At 55.8% G+C, this 17,411-nt stretch overlaps 1 protein-coding gene and 1 long non-coding RNA gene across 4 annotated transcripts; both read left to right on the forward strand.

The window, feature by feature from the left end:
- Window positions 1-1,124: 1,124 nt before the first annotated feature.
- LOC125686200 (uncharacterized) lies at window positions 1,125-15,832 on the forward strand. 3 transcript variants are annotated; one of them, XM_048929942.1, is made up of 8 exons: window positions 1,125-1,274; window positions 3,272-3,440; window positions 3,877-3,950; window positions 4,273-4,332; window positions 6,357-6,452; window positions 8,513-8,608; window positions 10,150-10,245; window positions 15,731-15,832. In XM_048929942.1, exons 2-8 carry the CDS (start codon window positions 3,418-3,420, stop codon window positions 15,736-15,738), a joined length of 453 nt encoding a protein of 150 aa, XP_048785899.1. In that variant the 5' UTR covers window positions 1,125-1,274; window positions 3,272-3,417; the 3' UTR covers window positions 15,739-15,832. The 3 variants fall into 3 exon arrangements, with proteins under 3 accessions (XP_048785899.1, XP_048785900.1, XP_048785898.1); XM_048929943.1 differs by lacking the exon at window positions 15,731-15,832 and adding an exon at window positions 14,444-14,551; XM_048929941.1 differs by lacking the exon at window positions 15,731-15,832 and adding an exon at window positions 14,335-14,438.
- Window positions 14,641-15,041, forward strand: LOC125686201 (uncharacterized). Its single transcript, XR_007373709.1, has 3 exons — window positions 14,641-14,737; window positions 14,807-14,861; window positions 14,943-15,041. It is a non-coding gene; the product is annotated as an uncharacterized LOC125686201 (long non-coding RNA).
- Window positions 15,833-17,411: the final 1,579 nt, after the last annotated feature.

The following is a 17,411-nucleotide window of genomic DNA, read 5'->3' on the forward strand; positions in this document are numbered from 1 at the left end:
AGGAGCAGCATCAGCAGGCAGTGCTCCAAGGGCCACCCAACTCCAACTCCAACTCAGGTTGTGGTCAATAAAAAACATCACCAGTAGAGATGGACACTGCCACGGTTCTGTGTTTTTTTGTTTTTGGGTGTGCTGCCCTGTTCTTCTTCTGGCCTTCGGTGTCTGGAGGGGGGCTGCGAGAAAGAAGGGCAAAGAGTGAGAGAGTTGAGATGGGACGGATGGCAGAAGTCTGTTACAATAAGGGTGGCACTGGAGCAGGGACGCCGTCATGGGAAAAAAGGGACATTGAAGGGGAAAAACAGGGATTTCTGGGAGAAATCCCCAGATTTAAGGGGAAAAAAAAAGGGATTAATGGGAGAAAATCCCAGCTTTAATGGGAAAAACAAAGTTTTCTGGGAGAAAAAGCCACATTTAATGGGAAAACCAGGGATTAATGGGAGAAAATCCCAGATTTAAGGGGAAAAACAGGGATTTCTGGGACAAAAAGATACATGTAATGGGAAAAACAGGGATTTCTGGGAGAAAACCTTTGATTTAAGGGGAAAAACAAAGATTTCTAGGAGAAAACCCCAGATTGAAGGGGAAAAAACAGGGATTTCTGGGAGAAAACCCCACATTTTTGGGGAAAGACCAGGATTTCTGGGAGAAAAAGCCACATTAAAGGTGAAAAACAGAGATTTCTGGTAGAAAACCCCAGATTTTGGAGGAAAAACCGGGATTAAAGGGTTTTCTGCCAGCAATCCCAGGCGTTCCCTTGAAATCTGGGATTTTCTGCCACAAAAACACCGCGAGCCCCTCCACCATCGCAGCTCCACGCCGCCTCCGGCCACTCATTGGTCAAGGCCAGTTCCGGCCCGTTCGTGCCTCTCATTGGCCAGCTGCAGCTCCGTCCCGCCTCCGGCCACTCATTGGTCAGGGCCAGTTCCGGCCCGTTCGTGCCTCTCATTGGCCAGCTGCAGCTCCGTCCCGCCCCCGGACTCTCATCTGTCAGGGCCAGTTCCGGCCCGTTCGTGCCTCTCATTGGCCAGCGGCAGCTCGGCCGGCTCCGATTGGCTGAGGCGCAGCGCGCGGGAACGGCCGTTGACAGCCGGCTCTCCCCTCAGACGGTGCTGGTCACACAGCCGCTGCGCGCCGGAGCTCCGGGCAGCACCGAGACGGAGCCGCGGCACGAAGGGAACGGTGCTGAGGACAGCGGTGCCGAAGCCGGGATGGACGGAGAGCGGCACCGGGACAGAGAAGGAAGCGTGCGCGGCCATCAGCCACCTCCGTGTGGGGTGAGGGGCTGGGAGCGGGGCTGGGATGTGGGGATGTGGATGGAGACAGGATGGGGTGTGGGGAAGTGGGATATATATGGGACGGGCTGAGGATATGGGGTGGATGTGGGATCGGTATGGGGCTCCCGGGAGCTGTGGGAGAGATAGAGGGGGCTGATGGGGCAATAGAGGGGGCGAGGAAGCTGTGGGGAGCTGGGGAGGGCTGCAGGGGGCTGCAGAAGGCTGTTGGGGTGCAGGGAGGCACAGGGGGCTGGAGTGGGCTGTGGCAGGGAATTGGGGTATATGGGGTGCAGGGGTGGGTCTGGGGGATTTGGGGCAATAGAGGGCGGTGAGGGGGTTCTGTGGGGACACGGTGCTATAGGGAAATCACAGAATCACAGAATCACCCGGGTTGGAAGGGACCCCAAGGATCATGTAGTTCCAACCCCCCTGCCTAGCAGGGCCACCAACATACATATTCAGATCAGGTTGCCCAGGACCCCGTCCAACCTGGCCTTAAACACGTCCAAGGACGGGGCATCCACAACCTCCCTGGGCAGCCCGTTCCAGGGCCTAACCACTCTCCTAGTAAAGAACTTCCCCCTAACATCTAACCTAAATCTTCCCTCCTTCAACTTAAAACCATTTCCCCTAGTCCTGCTGTTGTCAGCCCTTTTGAAGAGTTTACTCCCCTCCTGGGTGTAGGTTCCCTTCAGGTATTGATAGGCTGCAATGAGGTCACCCCGCAGCCTTCTCTTCTCCAGGCTGAACAAGCCCAACTCCCTCAGCCTGTCCTCATAGGGGAGGTGCTCCAGCCCCTTGATCATCTTAGTCGCCCTCCTCTGGACCCTTTCCAAAATCTCTATGTCTTTCTTGTACTGAGGGCTCCACACCTGGACACAGTACTCCAGATGGGGCCTCACAAGAGCCGAGTAGAGAGGGACAATCACCTCCCTGTCCCTGCTGGCCACCCCTCTCCTGATGGAGCCCAGGATCCCATTTGCCTTTCGAGCTGCCAGAGCACACTGCTGGCTCATATTCAGTCTCTCGTCCATCAGGACCCCCAGGTCCTTCTCTGCCGAGCTGCTCTCAAGGACCGCTCCTCCCAGCCTGTACAGGTGCCTGGGGTTCTTCCGGCCCAAATGCAAAACCCTGCACTTTGCCGTGTTGAACCTCATCAGGTTCACCCGAGCCCAGCCCTCCAGCCTGTCGAGGTCCCTCTGAATGGCATCCCTTCCTTCCACCGTATCAACCGCACCACTCAGCTTGGTGTCGTCAGCAAACTTGCTGAGGGTGCACTCAATTCCCTCATCGATGTCATTAATAAAGATGTTAAAGAGCACCGGTCCCAAGACAGACCCTTGGGGGACACCACTTGTTACCGGCCTCCACCTGGACATAGAGCCATTGACCACCACCCTCTGTCTGCGGCCTTTCAACCAATTGCTTATCCATCGGGTCGTCCACCCATCAAATCCACTTCCCTCCAATTTGGAGATGAGGATGTGGTGGGGGACCATGTCAAAGGCCTTGCTCAGGTCCAGGTAAATGACATCGGTCGCCTTCCCTTCGTCCACCAATGCCGTCACTCCATCATAGAAGGCCACAAGATTAGTTAGGCATGACCTTCCTTTGGTGAAGCCGTGCTGGCTGTCTCGGATCACATGCTCATTCTTTATGTGACCGAGCATGTTGTCCAGGAGGATCTGTTCCATGATCTTCCCAGGCACGGAGGTGAGACTCACCGGCCTGTAGTTCCCCGGGTCCTCCCTGCTCCCCTTCTTGTATATGGGAGTGACGTGGGAGTGACAGGAAATATTCCTGTCCTTGTGACCCCAGTTCCCAGCTCCCCAGACTGAGATGTACGGCTGCAGCTCAGCACACGGCTTCTTTGGGGCGGCTCTTGGGGGGGTTTGTGGAAGGGCTCCAGGGGCTGGGGAGAGCTGTGGGGAGGGATGTAGGGGGCTGGGGGAGGATATAGGAGAATGTGGCTGTACACATGTCTGTAAAAACAAAAGGAAAAAAGATAACGAGAAAAAGCCAAGTAAAAAGTGAAGAATAAGAGCTAAGAGAAGAATGGCTGGCAAGAAATACGGAGAGAGCAACGCACAGCATTGCAAAGGAAAGCCAGGCAAGAGTAGCAGCAAAAGGCAGGAGAATCCAGATGAATTCCGTGAAGAGCAAGAGAGGAAAGTTGGGCATAAGGCAAGGGGGAAGGGGAGGGGAAAGGGAGAACAGAGGGGGGAGGGGAGGGCAGGGGAAGGACAAGAGGAAGGAGAAAATGGAAGGGAGGGGAGGGGAGGGGAGAGAGGGTGGGGTGAGGAGGCTTGAAGGGGAAATGTGGCTGAAGAAGCTTTAGTGTGAGATGCAGCAGGGATTTCCCAGTACGAAAGCCCTGATGGCTGTGTGCCCTTGCGAGCGGTCCCAGCGGCGCATTGCACGTGGCCTGCAGAGAGCATTTGGGAAGCTGCCCAGTGCCAGGCTCCAGGTCGCCCTGGCCGCTCTGCAGCCTTGGCGATCACGGCCCGAGTCTCCCGTCGCTTTACCTGAGCCTTCCCCAGTCCGTAGGGGAAAAGGAGATCTCGACGTGCCATGGGAACGTGGCTCACCTGTTCTTGATTCTAGATGAGGGCGCTGATGCTCCTTATCCAGAGGATTGGGTGGATGCTGCTTTTGTGCCTCAGGGGAAACCCAGAGGTAAGTTGTGAGGGTCCTTGAAGGCAGGAAGAATTGGCGCTGTCGTAGTTTATGCAGGCACTTAAGAGCCTGCAAAGGTCTTTCAAGTCTCTTTGTGCCTTGAAGGCCCTGTTCTGTACACAGAGCAGTCCTGAGTGTTTCTTTCCGTGGGGAACTGTCCCATTTCAGTGGGAAAGCAGCCCTTGCCACTCTTTGGTTTGCCGTTTGGGCCATGTCTTTCCCCGACCTGCCGCCAGTCCTCGCAGGTCACTGCAGAAAGAGCAGGCGCCAAGGTGCAGCGGAAGCTGTCCTCACCTGTGTCTGATCACAGCTGTGCCTGCAGGTCCTCTCGGTGAAGCACCGAAGCGGAGTCCTGTTGCTGAGCCTGGGCTGGATGCCAGAGGTGAGTCGCCAGCCTTCATCTCACGCTCTCTGCTCGTATGTGGCTGCGGCTCCTGGGTTGTGCTGGGATGTGCTGGGACGTACTGGGATTTGTTGGGTTGGAACTGGGCTGGTGCTGGGATGTGCTGGGCTGGTGCTGGGATGTGGCTGGGATGGGGCTTGGAGGTGCATGGATGGGGCTGGGATGTGATGTGATGTGGGTGTGATGTACTGGGATGGTGGTTGGATGGTATGGAATGGGGCTGGGATGTGGTGGGACGTACTGGGATGTTCTGGGATGGGGCTGGAGTGTGCTGGGATATGCTGAGTTGGTGCTGGGATGGGGCTGGGATGTGCTGGGATGTGCTGGCATGGCGTGAGATGGTGTGGGATGGGGCTGGGACGTGATGTGGCTGTGATGTGCTGGGATGGTGCTGCGATGGTGCTGGGATTGTGAGGAATAGTTTGGGATGTCTGGGTTGTGCTGGGATGGTACTCAGATGTGCTGGGATGATGCTGGTTTGGTGCTGGGATTTGGTGGGATGTGCTGGGACGGTGCTTGGACTTGCTGGGATGTCCTGGAATGGTGTGGGAATGTGCTGGGATGGGGCTGGGATGGTGTTGAATTGTGTGGGACGTGCTGGGTTGTGCTGGGAAGGGGCTGGGATGGGCTGGGGTGTTGTGGGATGGTGCTGGAATGTGCTGCGAAGTGGTGGGATGTTCTGGGATGCAGCAGCTGGGATAAGATGTGATGGGATGGTTCTGGGATGGGTAGGGATGTGCTGTGATGAGGCTGGGATGTGCTGGGATGGTTTTAGGATGGGCAGGGATGTGCTGCAATATACTGGGATGAGGCTAGGATGGGGCTGGGATTTGCTGGGATTTGCTGGGATGTGCTGGGATGGTATGGAATTGTGTGGGACGTGCTGGGTTGTGCTGGGATGGGGCTGGGACGGGCTGGGATGTCCTTGCATGGTGCTAGGATGTGCTGGGATGGTGAGGAGGGTGTGTGATGGGGCTAGGAGGTGCTAGAATGGTGCTGGGATGGTGCTGGGATGGTGTGGAATAGTATGGGATGTCTGGGTTGTGCTGGGATGGTGCTCAGATGGGCTGGGATGTGCTGGGATGTGATGTCATGGAACAGGGATGTTCTGGCGTGTGCTTGGATGGTGTGGGAATGTCTTGGGATGTGCTGGGATGGTGGTGGGATGTACTGGGACGTACTGGGATGGGGCTCAGTTGTGCTGGGATGCACTGGGATGTTCTGTGATGGCGTGAGATGGTGTGGGATGGGGCTGGGACATGATGTGCTCGGATGTGCTGGCATGTGCTAGGATGGGGCTGGGATGTTGCTGGGATGCACTGGGACAGTGCTGAGATGTACTGGGATGGTGCTGGGTTGTGCAGGGATGACGTGGGATGATGCTGGGATGTGGTGGGATATGCTGGAATGAGCTGGGAAGGTGTCGGAAGGTTCTGGGTTGTGCTGGGATGGTGTGGGAAGGTGATGGGATGGGGCTGGGATGTGCTGGCATGGTAGTGCAATGAGGCTGGGATGTTCTGGGATGGTGTGGGATGGTGTGTGATGGGGCTGGGAGGTGCTGGGAAAGTGAGGAATAGTATGGGATGTCTGGGTTGTGCTGGGATGTGCTGGGATCATCCTTGGACATGCTGGGATGTTGTGGGATGGTGCTGGTGTGTGCTGAGATGGTGCTGGGATGTTCTGTGATGGTGTGGGATGTGCTGGAATGGTGCTGAGATGGTGCTGGGATGCTGAGCGCCAGCCAGCTGCCCACCTGGCAGCTCTGCAACTTGCATAACTCTGCTCCGCAGCTGCGTAGATGGCAGCGTGTGATGGAAAGTTGTCCTCAGCCTTTGGGTGCAGAAGTGCCTGCAGGGAAGGCCGGGCCAAAATCCTTGGCTGCCTGCCGTGCTGGAGCCCCACAGGCGTCCCAGGGGTGGCTGTTGTCTGTATTGACTTCACCCAAAATCCATTCAGTTCAGTCCTTTGTTTGTCTGCAATGTATTTTCGTGCTTTGTGTTCAGGTCCTGAGAGACGGAGAGAGGCATGGAGAATTGGAGAATATCCGCAGAGGCTGTGCCATGTCCTGAAGGAAATGGTGGAGGAGAAGGCAGCGCACAGTGGGTGTCTTTGTGTCTGTTCACTGAAGGACTGGGGAAGCTGAGCTTCTAGATGGATACATGGGTGGGATACAGGTGCTGGGATGGGGCTGGGAAGGTATGGACCAATGCACGATGTGCTGGGATGGGGCTCGGATGTGCTGGGATGTGCTAGGATTGGCCTGGGATGTTGCTGGGATGGGATGGGATGGGGCTGGGACATACTGGGATGTGCCTGCATGGAACTGGGATGTTCTGGCATGTGCTTGGATGGTGTGGGAATGTCTTGGGATGTGCTGGGATGGTGTGGGATTGTGATGGGATTGTGATGGGATTGTGGTGGGATGTGCTGGGGCATACTGGGATGGTCTGGGATGGGGCTGGGATGTGCTGGGTGTGCTAGGATCATCCTTGGACATGCTGGGGAGTTATGGGATGGTGCTGGGATGTTCTGTGATGGTATGGGATGGTGTGTGGCGGGGCTGGGAGGTGCTGGGATCGTGAGGAATAGTATGGGATGTCTGGGTTGTGCTGGGATGGTGTGGGATGATGCTGGGATTTGCTGTGAAGTGCTGGGACTGTGCTTGGACTTGCTGGGATGTTGTGGGGTGGTGCTGGGATGTGCTGGGATGTTGCTGGCATGTTCTGCAGTGGTGCTGGTATGTGCTGGGATGTGATGGTATGTTCTGTAATGGTGTGGGATGTGCTGGGATGTGCTTGAATGGTGCTGGGATGGAGTGGGATGAGCTGGGATGGTGCTGGGATGAGCTGGGATGTTCTGGTAAGGTTTGGGATGGTTCTAGGATATGCTGGGATGCAGTGGGCTGGTGCTGGGTTGTGCTGGGATGGGGCTGGGACGGGCTGGCATGTTGTGGGATGGTGCTGCAATGTAGTGGGATGGTGTGGGATGCAGCTGGGATGGTGCTGGGTTGTGCTGTGATGGCGTGGAGGATGTGTGATGGGGCTGGGAGGTGCTGGAATGGTGCTGGGATGGTGTGGAATAGTATGGGATGTCTGGGTTGTACTGGGATGGTGCTGGGTTGTTCAGGGATGGTGTGGGATGATGTTGGGATTTGCTGTGATCTGCTGGGACGTGCTGGGTTGTGCTGGGATGGGGCTGGGAAGGTTGGGGATAGTATGGGATGTCTGGGTTGTGCTGGGATGTGCTGGAATGGTGCTGGGATGTGCTGGGATGGGGATGGAATTTGCTGGAGTGGTGCTGTGTTCAGGGTTGACGTGGGATGATGCTGGGATGTGGTGGGATGTGCTGGAATGAGCTGGGAAGGTGTCGGAAGGTTCTGGGATGTGCTGGGATGAGCTGGAATGGTTCTGGGAATGTGCTGGGATGTGCTGGAATGTGCTGGGATTGTGTGGGATGTGCTGGAATGGTGCTGAGATGGTGCTGGGATGTTCTGTGATGGTGTGGGATGTGCTGGAATGGTGCTGAGATGGTGCTGGGATGTTCTGTGATGGTGTGGGATGTGCTGGAATGGTGCTGAGATGGTGCTGGGATGTTCTGTCATGGTGTGGGATGTGCTGGAATGGTGCTGAGATGGTGTGGGATGTGCTGGAATGGTGCTTAGATGGTGCTGGGATGCTGTTCTGCCATGGTGTGGGATGTGCTGGAATGGTGCTGAGATGGTGCTGGGATGCTCTGTCATGGTGTGGGATGTGCTGGAATGGTGCTGAGATGGTGCTGGGATGTTCTGTGATGGTGTGGGATGTGCTGGAATGGTGCTGAGATGGTGCTGGGATGCTCTGTCATGGTGTGGGATGTGCTGGAATGGTGCTGAGATGGTGCTGGGATGCTGAGCGCCAGCCAGCTGCCCACCTGGCAGCTCTGCAACTTGCATAACTCTGCTCCGCAGCTGCGTAGATGGCAGCGTGTGATGGAAAGTTGTCCTCAGCCTTTGGGTGCAGAAGTGCCTGCAGGGAAGGCCGGGCCAAAATCCTTGGCTGCCTGCCGTGCTGGAGCCCCGCAGGCGTCCCAGGGGTGGCTGTTGTCTGTATTGACTTCACCCAAAGTCCATTCAGTTCAGTCCTTTGTTTGTCTGCAATGTATTTTCGTGCTTTGTGTTCAGGTCCTGAGAGACGGAGAGAGGCATGGAGAATTGGAGAATATCCGCAGAGGCTGTGCCATGTCCTGAAGGAAATGGTGGAGGAGAAGGCAGCGCACGGTGGGTGTCTTTGTGTCTGTTCACTGACGGACTGGGGAAGCTGAGTTTCTAGATGGATACATGGGTGGGATACAGGTGCTGGGATGGGGCTGGGATGTGCTGGGATGTGCTAGGATTGGCCTGGGATGTTGCTGGGATGGGATGGGATGGGATGGGATGGGATGGGGCTGGGATGGTGTGGGATGAGCTGGGATGTGCTGGCATGGAACTGGGATGTTCTGGCATGTGCTTGGATGGTGTGGGAATGTCTTGGGATGTGCTGGGATGGTGTGGGATTGTGATGGGATGGTGGTGGGATGTACTGGGACGTACTGGGATGGGGCTGGGATGTTTCTGGGATGCACTGGGATGTTCTGTGATGGTGTGGGATGATATGTGATGCGGATGGGAGGTGCTGGGATGGGGCTGGGATCGTGTTGAGTAGTATTGGATGTCTGGGTTGTGCTGGAATGGTGCTCAGATGTGATGGGATGAGCTGCGATGATGTAGTTTTGGTGCTGGGATTTGGTGGGATGTCCTGGGATGGGGATGGGATGGGGCTGGGACAGGCTGGGATGTTGTGGGATGGTGCTGCAATGTACTGGGATGGTGTGGGATGCAGCTGGGATGGTGCTGGGTTGTGCTGTGATGGCGTGGAGGGTGTGTGATGGGGCTGGGAGGTGCTGGAATGGTGCTGGGATTGTGTGGAATAGTACGGGATGTCTGGGTTGTGCTGGGATGGTGGTTGGGTGTGCTGGGATGGTGGTTGGATGTGCTGGGATGGTGTGAGATGGTGCTGGGATGGTGCTGGGTTGTTCAGGGATGGTGTGGGATGATGTTGGGATTTGCTGTGATCTGCTGGGACGTGCTGGGTTGTGCTGGGATGGGGCTGGGAAGGTGTGGGATAGAATGGGATGTCTGGGTTGTGCTGGGATGTGCTGGAATGGTGCTGGGATGTGCTGGGATGGGGATGGAATTTGCTGGAGTGGTGTTGGGTTGTTCAGGGATGACGTGGGATGATGCTGGGATGTGGTGGGATGTTCTGGAATGAGCTGGGAAGGTGTCAGAAGGTTCTGGGTTGTGCTGGGATGGTACTGCGATGAGGCTGGGATGTGCTCGGATCATCCTTGGACATGCTGGGATGTTGTGGGATGGTGCTGGTGTGTGCTGGGTTGTGCTGGGATGTTCTGTCGTGGTGTGGGATGTGCTGGAATGGTGCTGAGATGGTGCTGGGATGTTCTGTCATGGTGTGGGATGTGCTGGAATGGTGCTGAGATGGTGCTGGGATGCTGAGCGCCAGCCAGCTGCCCACCTGGCAGCTCTGCAACTTGCATAACTCTGCTCCGCAGCTGCGTAGATGGCAGCGTGTGATGGAAAGTTGTCCTCAGCCTTTGGGTGCAGAAGTGCCTGCAGGGAAGGCCGGGCCAAAATCCTTGGCTGCCTGCCGTGCTGGAGCCCCACAGGCGTCCCAGGGGTGGCTGTTGTCTGTATTGACTTCACCCAAAGTCCATTCAGTTCAGTCCTTTGTTTGTCTGCAATGTATTTTCGTGCTTTGTGTTCAGGTCCTGAGAGACGGAGAGAGGCATGGAGAATTGGAGAATATCCGCAGAGGCTCTGCCATGTCCTGAAGGAAATGGTGGAGGAGAAGGCAGCGCACGGTGGGTGTCTTTGTGTCTGTTCACTGAAGGACTGGGGAAGCTGAGCTTCTAGATGGATACATGGGTGGGATACAGGTGCTGGGATGGGGCTGGGAAGGTATGGACCAATGCACGATGTGCTGGGATGGGGCTCGGATGTGCTGGGATGTGCTAGGATTGGCCTGGGATGTTGCTGGGATGGGATGGGATGGGGCTGGGACATACTGGGATGTGCTGTCATGGAACTGGGATGTTCTGGCATGTGCTTGGATGGTGTGGGAATGTCTTGGGATGTGCTGGGATGGTGTGGGATTGTGATGGGATTGTGATGGGATTGTGGTGGGATGTGCTGGGGCGTACTGGGATGGTCTGGGATGGGGCTTGGATGTGCTGGGATGGGGCTGGGATGTTGCTGGGATGCACTGGGATGATGCTGGGATTCACTGAAATATGCTGGGATGTACTGGGATGGTGGTGGGATGGACCTGGGCTGTGCTGGGATGTGCTTCAATGGTGCTGGAATGTACTGGGATGGTGCTGGGTTGTGCAGGGATGACGTGGGATGATGCTGGGATGGGGCTGGGATGTGCTGGAATGAGCTGGGAAGGTGTTGGAAGGTCCTGGGTTGTGCTGGGATGGTGTGGGAAGGTGTTGGGATGGGGCTGGGAGGGTACTGCGATGAGGCTGGGATGTGCTGGGATGGTGCTGGGAAGTTGTGGGTTGGTTCTGGGATTTGCTGTGAAGCGGTGGGCTGGTGCTTGGCTGTGCTGCGATGGTGCTGGGATGGGGCTGGGATGTGGTGGGCTGGTGCTGGGTTGTGCTGCGAAGTGGTGGGATGTTGTGGGATGCAGCGGCTGGGATGAGATGTGCTGGGATCATCCTTGGACATGCTGGGGAGTTATGGGATGGTGCTGGGATGTGCTGGGATGCTCTGTGATGGTATGGGATGGTGTGTGGCGGGGCTGGGAGGTGCTGGGATCGTGAGGAATAGTATGGGATGTCTGGGTTGTGCTGGGATGGTGTGGGATGATGCTGGGATTTGCTGTGAAGTGCTGGGACTGCGCTTGGACTTGCTGGGATGTTGTGGGGTGGTGCTGGGATGTGCTGGGATGTGATGGTATGTTCTGCAGTGGTGCTGGTATGTGCTGGGATGTGATGGTATGTTCTGTAATGGTGTGGGATGTGCTGGGATGTGCTTGAATGGTGCTGGGTTGTGCTGGAATGGAGTGGGATGAGCTGGGCTGGTGCTGGGATGAGCTGGGATGTTCTGGGAAGGTTTGGGATGGTTCTTGGATATGCTGGGATGCAGTGGGCTGGTGCTGGGATGTGCTGCGATGGGGCATGGGAGGTGCTGGGTTGATATGGAATTGTGTGGAACGTGCTGGGTTGTGCTGGGATGGGGCTGGGACGGGCTGGCATGTTGTGGGATGGTGCTGCAATGTACTGGGATGGTGTGGGATCCAGCTGGGATGGTGTGGGATGCAGCTGGGATGGTGCTGGGTTGTGCTGTGATGGCGTGGAGGATGTGTGATGGGGCTGGGAGGTGCTGGAATGGTGCTGGGATGGTGTGGAATAGTATGGGATGTCTGGGTTGTACTGGGATGGTGCTGGGATGTGCTGGGATGGTGTGAGATGCAGCTGGGATGGTGCTGGGTTGTTCAGGGATGGTGTGGGATGATGTTGGGATTTGCTGTGATCTGCTGGGACGTGCTGGGTTGTGCTGGGATGGGGCAGGGAAGGTTGGGGATAGTATGGGATGTCTGGGTTGTGCTGGGATGTGCTGGAATGGTGCTGGGATGTGCTGGGATGGGGATGGAATTTGCTGGAGTGGTGCTGGGTTGTTCAGGGATGACGTGGGATGATGCTGGGATGTGGTGGGATGTGCTGGAATGAGCTGGGAAGGTGTCGGAAGGTTCTGGGATGTGCTGGGATGGTGCTGGGATGTTCTGGGATGTACTGGAATGTGCTGGGATTGTGTGGGATGTGCTGGAATGGTGCTGAGATGGTGCTGGGATGTTCTGTCATGGTGTGGGATGTGCTGGAATGGTGCTGAGATGGTGCTGGGATGTTCTGTGATGGTGTGGGATGTGCTGGAATGGTGCTGAGATGGTGCTGGGATGTTCTGTCATGGTGTGGGATGTGCTGGAATGGTGCTGAGATGGTGCTGGGATGTTCTGTCATGGTGTGGGATGTGCTGGAATGGTGCTGAGATGGTGCTGGGATGCTCTGTCATGGTGTGGGATGTGTTGGAATGGTGCTTAGATGGTGCTGGGATGCTGAGCGCCAGCCAGCTGCCCACCTGGCAGCTCTGCAACTTGCATAACTCTGCCCCGCAGCTGCGTAGATGGCAGCGTGTGATGGAAAGTTGTCCTCAGCCTTTGGGTGCAGAAGTGCCTGCAGGGAAGGCCGGGCCAAAATCCTTGGCTGCCTGCCGTGCTGGAGCCCCACAGGCGTCCCAGGGGTGGCTGTTGTCTGTATTGACTTCACCCAAAGTCCATTCAGTTCAGTCCTTTGTTTGTCTGCAATGTATTTTCGTGCTTTGTGTTCAGGTCCTGAGAGACGGAGAGAGGCATGGAGAATTGGAGAATATCCGCAGAGGCTCTGCCATGTCCTGAAGGAAATGGTGGAGGAGAAGGCAGCACATGGTGGGTGTCTTTGTGTCTGTTCACTGAAGGACTGGGGAAGCTGAGTTTCTAGATGGATACATGGGTGGGATACAGGTGCTGGGATGTGTTGGGATGTGCTGGGATGTGCAGGGAAGGTATGGAATAGTGCACGATGTGCTGGGATGGGGATGGGATGTGCTAGGATTGGCCTGGGATGGGATGGGATGGGGGTGGGATGGTGTGGGATGAGCTGGGATGTACTGGGATGTGCCTGCATGGAACTGGGATGTTCTGGCATGTGCTTGGATGGTGTGGGAATGTCTTTGGATGTGCTGGGATGGTGTGGGACGTGCTGGGTTGCACTGGGAAGGGCCTGAGACGGTCTGGGATGTTGTGGGATCGTTCTGGGATGTGCTGTGATGGTGTTGGATGCAGGTGGGATGGTGCTGGGATGTTCTGGGATCGTTCTGGGAAGGTGTGGGATGGTTCTGGGATATGTTGGGATGCAGTGGGCTGGTGCTGGGATGTGCTGGGATGGTGCTGGTATGGGGCTGGGACGTGCTGGGATGGTATGGAATTGTGTGGAACGTGCTGGGTTGTGCTGGGATGGGGCTGGGACAGGCTGGCATGTTGTGGGATGGTGCTGCAATGTACTGGGATGGTGTGGGATGCAGCTGGGATGGTGCTGGGTTGTGCAGGGATTGTGTTTGATGTGGCTGGGATTTGCTGGGATGTTGTCGAGTGGTGCTGTTATGTGCTGGAATGTGCTGGGATGGTGTGGGAATGTGCAAGGATGAGGCTGGAATGGTGCTGGGATGTGCTGGGATGTGATGGTATGTTCTGTAATGGTGTGGGATGTGCTGAGATGTGCTTGAATGTTGCTGGAATGTGCTGGGATGGTGTGGGATTGTGCTGGGATGGGGCTGGGACGGGCTGGCATGTTGTGGGATGGTGCTGCAATGTACTGGGATATTGTGGGATGCAGCTGGGATGGTGCTGGGAAGGTGCTGTGATGGTGTGGAATAGTATGGGATTTCTGGGTTGTGCTGGGATGAGCTGGGATGGTGCTGGGTTGTTCAGGGATGGTGTGGGATGACGCTGGGATTTGCTGTGATCTGCTGGGACGTGCTGGGATCTGCTGGGATGTTCTGGGAAGGTGTGGGATGGTTTTAGGATATGCTGGGATGCGGTGGGCTGGTGCTGGGATGTGCTGGGCTGGTGCTTGTATGGGGCTGGGATGGTGTGGGAGGGTGTGGGAAGGTGCTGGGATGGTGCTGGGATGTTCTGTAATGGTGTGGGATGTACTTAAATGGTCTTGGCCACAAGGGCACACTGCTGGCTCATGGCCGACCTGTCGTCCACCAGGACACCCAGGTCCCTTTCCGCAGAGCTCCCCTCCAGCAGCTCATCCCCCAACCTGTAGTGGTGCATGCTATCATTCCTCCCCAGATGCAGGACTCTACACTTGCTGTTGTTAAACCTCATCCAGGTTTTTTCTGCCCAGCTCTCAGCCTGTCCAGGTCTTGCTGAATGGCAGCACGGCCTTCAGCCAATCCTCCCAACTTCGTATCATCGGCAAACTTGCTGAGGGTGGCCATTATCCCCTCATCAAGGTCATTGATGAAGATGTTGAACAAGACCGGACCCAGCACAGACCCCTGAGGAACACCGCTGGTTACAGGCCTCCAACCGGACTCTGCATCACCAACAACGACCCTCTGTGCTCTGCCAGTCAGCCAGTTCTCAACCCACCTCACTGTCCACTCATCTATCCCACACTTCCTCAGCTTTGTTATAAGGACGTCATGGGGGACAGTATCAAATGCCTTGCTGAAATCAAGGTAGACTACATCCACTGCTCTCCCCCTATCCACCCAGCCAGAGACAACATCATAGAAGGCTACCAGGTTGGTCAAGCACGACCTCCCCCTTGTGAACCCGTGCTGACTACTCCTGATAACCTCCTCTTCTTCCAGTTGTCTGGAGATGACATCCAGTACAAGCTGTTCCATCACCTTTCCAGGGACAGAGGTGAGGCTGACTGGCCTATAATTGCCTGGGTCTTCCTTCTTGCCTTTTTTGAAGACCGGGGTGACGTTGGCTATCTTCCAGTCTTCAGGCACCTTCCCCGTCTTCCAAGACTTCTCAAAGATGACCGAAAGCGGTTCAGCAATCACCTCTGCCAGCCCCTTCAGCACCCGTGGATGAATCCCATCGGGTCCCATGGATTTCTGAACATTGATGTTGCCTAGGCGCTCCCGGACCACCTCTTCCCTGACAGAAGGGGGGTCTTCCATTCCCCAGATCCTCTCACTAATCTCCAGGGTCTCAGATTCCCGAGGGGGAGCTTTTTCACTGAAGACAGAAGCAAAGAAGGCATTCAGTATCTCCGCCTTCTCAGCATCCCCCGTTACCAGAACACTCCCGTCACTTAGCAGGGGAGCCACATTCTCCCTAGTCTTCCTTTTACTGTTAATGTACTTGAAAAAACCTTTTTTATTATCCTTTATCCCCTTTGCCAGATTTAATTCCAGGCGGGCTTTAGCCTTCCTTGTCGCATCCCTGCAGACCCTGACAACATTCCTGTATTCTTCCCAAGTAGTCAGACCCTTTTTCCACATTTCGTGGGCCTTCTTCTTTCCTTTGAGTTTGTGCACGAGCTCCTTGCTCATCCACACAGGTCTCCTGCCACCCTTTCCCGATTTCTTCCTCACAGGGACGCACCGATCCTGAGCTTGGAAGAAGAGCTGCTTAAATGCCGACCAGCTCTCACAGGCCCCCTTGCCTTCCAACACCCTAGCCCATGAGACAGCTCCAAGTAGGCCCCGAAAGAGATCCAAGTTGGCTCTCCTAAAGTCCAGGATAGCAATCCTACTTTTTGCTTTACTTCTTCCACTCAGGATCTTGAACTCCACCATCTCGTGGTCACTACAACCCAAGCTGCCCCCGACCTTTACTTCCCTGACAAGCCCTTCTCTATTAGTGAGAATAAGGTCCAGCAGTACCCCTCTCCTCGTCGATTCCTCAACCACCTGCATCAGGAAGTTGTCTTCAACACATTGCAGGAACCGTCTGGACCGCGCATGCCTGGCCACATTGCTTTTCCAGCAAATATCTGGATGATTGAAGTCCCCCGTAAGCACCAGCGCCTGGGATCGTGACGCTGCTTCCAACTGTTTGTGGAAGGCCTCATCAACCTCCTCCTCCTGATCAGGGGGCCTGTAGCACACACCCACAACGGTGTCAGCCATACCAGCCCGCCCCTTGATTCTTACCCACAAGCTCTCCACTGCTACACCACTCTCCCCCAGGTGGAGTTCAATACATTCAAGCTGCTCTCTCACATAAAGAGCAACTCCACCACCCCGCCTTGCCGGCCGATCTTTCCTAAAGAGCACACAGCCCTCCATGACAACATTCCAGTCATGCGAGCTGTCCCACCACGTCTCTGTGATCGCAATGAGATCGTAGCCATGTGACCGCACGCAGATCTCCATCTCTTCCTGTTTATTTCCCATACTGCGCGCATTACTGTATAGACACTTCAGGGAGGCAGCATTCCCCTGCCACACTCCATCCCTTCGAACTCCACCCTCATCACCCATCAAGTTCACTTTTGAACCTCGAACTGCCCACAGCCCTCATTTTGTCCCCTTCCCCCTTCTTTCCTAGTTTAAAGACCTTTCAATGAGGCTCGCCAGCTCCTGGGCTAGGATCCTTGCAGACAGTTGAGCTCCATCTGCAGCCGTCATGCCAGGAGCTGAGTAAATTGCCCCATGGTCAAAAAAAACGAAGTTCTTGTGCCTGCACCATCCTGTAAGCCATTTATTGATGAGGGTTTTTTTTGATCCTCTCAGTGTCCTTCCCGGCCACTGAACGGATAGAAGGGAAGACCAGCAGCACTCCCGCACCATCCAGCAGAACCAGCAGAAAACAAAACCCGGCATCTCTGGCTGTGGCTCTAGGCCCCAGGGCCTTTCCACCTTCTCCAGCTGTGGCTTCAGGTCCAAGGCTGGAGCTCTCTTCTCTGCTTGCGGCTGAGGCTTTAGGCCCTGCAGTCTGTGCTGTTCTAACTGTGGCTGTGGCTGTGAGCCCCTGGGCTGGATCCAGCCTATGGGGCTCTGGACCAAGGTCACCAGGCCTGGTACCAAATTGTAAGAAAACATGAGGGCCGCCCAATGTCGTTATCTGAAGTAACAGAACAGAGAAATTAAGATGAGTCTTGTGTAACCAGCCTGGGTCATCCTCTCGCTCAGGCACCGCATGATCAGACCCAGGAGATGTTGCCTCCAGGCTGCCCCCAGATTGGAGGCCGGAAGGATTTGGGCTCCCAAGCAATCAGCCAGCATTCGGATGAGTCAGCCCTCTGGTTTTTATGAGGACAGACGAGCCCAACTTGGAAAGCCATCCGGGCAAATGCAGAACAGCTTTGTTCTTGGGCCGCAGCACTCCATGGCCAGGCACTGCTCAAACGCTGGGCCTGCATTTCCTCCTGGGCATCCACGCGTGTTCTGAGTCTGCTGCAGCTTTCTGCAGGTTTGTGGCTTCCTGCTGAGGAGCTCCTCGTGTTCTTCTGCAACT

This window comes from Lagopus muta, chromosome 32 (genome assembly GCF_023343835.1).
Source record: "Lagopus muta isolate bLagMut1 chromosome 32, bLagMut1 primary, whole genome shotgun sequence".
Lineage (NCBI taxonomy): Eukaryota > Metazoa > Chordata > Aves > Galliformes > Phasianidae > Lagopus > Lagopus muta.

What these genes read in the sequence shown, in the direction of transcription:
- LOC125686200 (XM_048929941.1), top strand. Translation starts at nt 3,418, where the DNA reads ATGAATTCCGTGAAGAGCAAGAG. An exon ending in GGAGGAGAAGGCAGCGCACA is followed by an intron (nt 6,453 to 8,512) that starts GTGGGTGTCTTT and finishes CTTTGTGTTCAG; the next exon opens with GTCCTGAGAGACGGAGAGAG. An exon ending in GGAGGAGAAGGCAGCGCACG is followed by an intron (nt 10,246 to 14,334) that starts GTGGGTGTCTTT and finishes TTTTCTGCCCAG; the next exon opens with CTCTCAGCCTGTCCAGGTCT.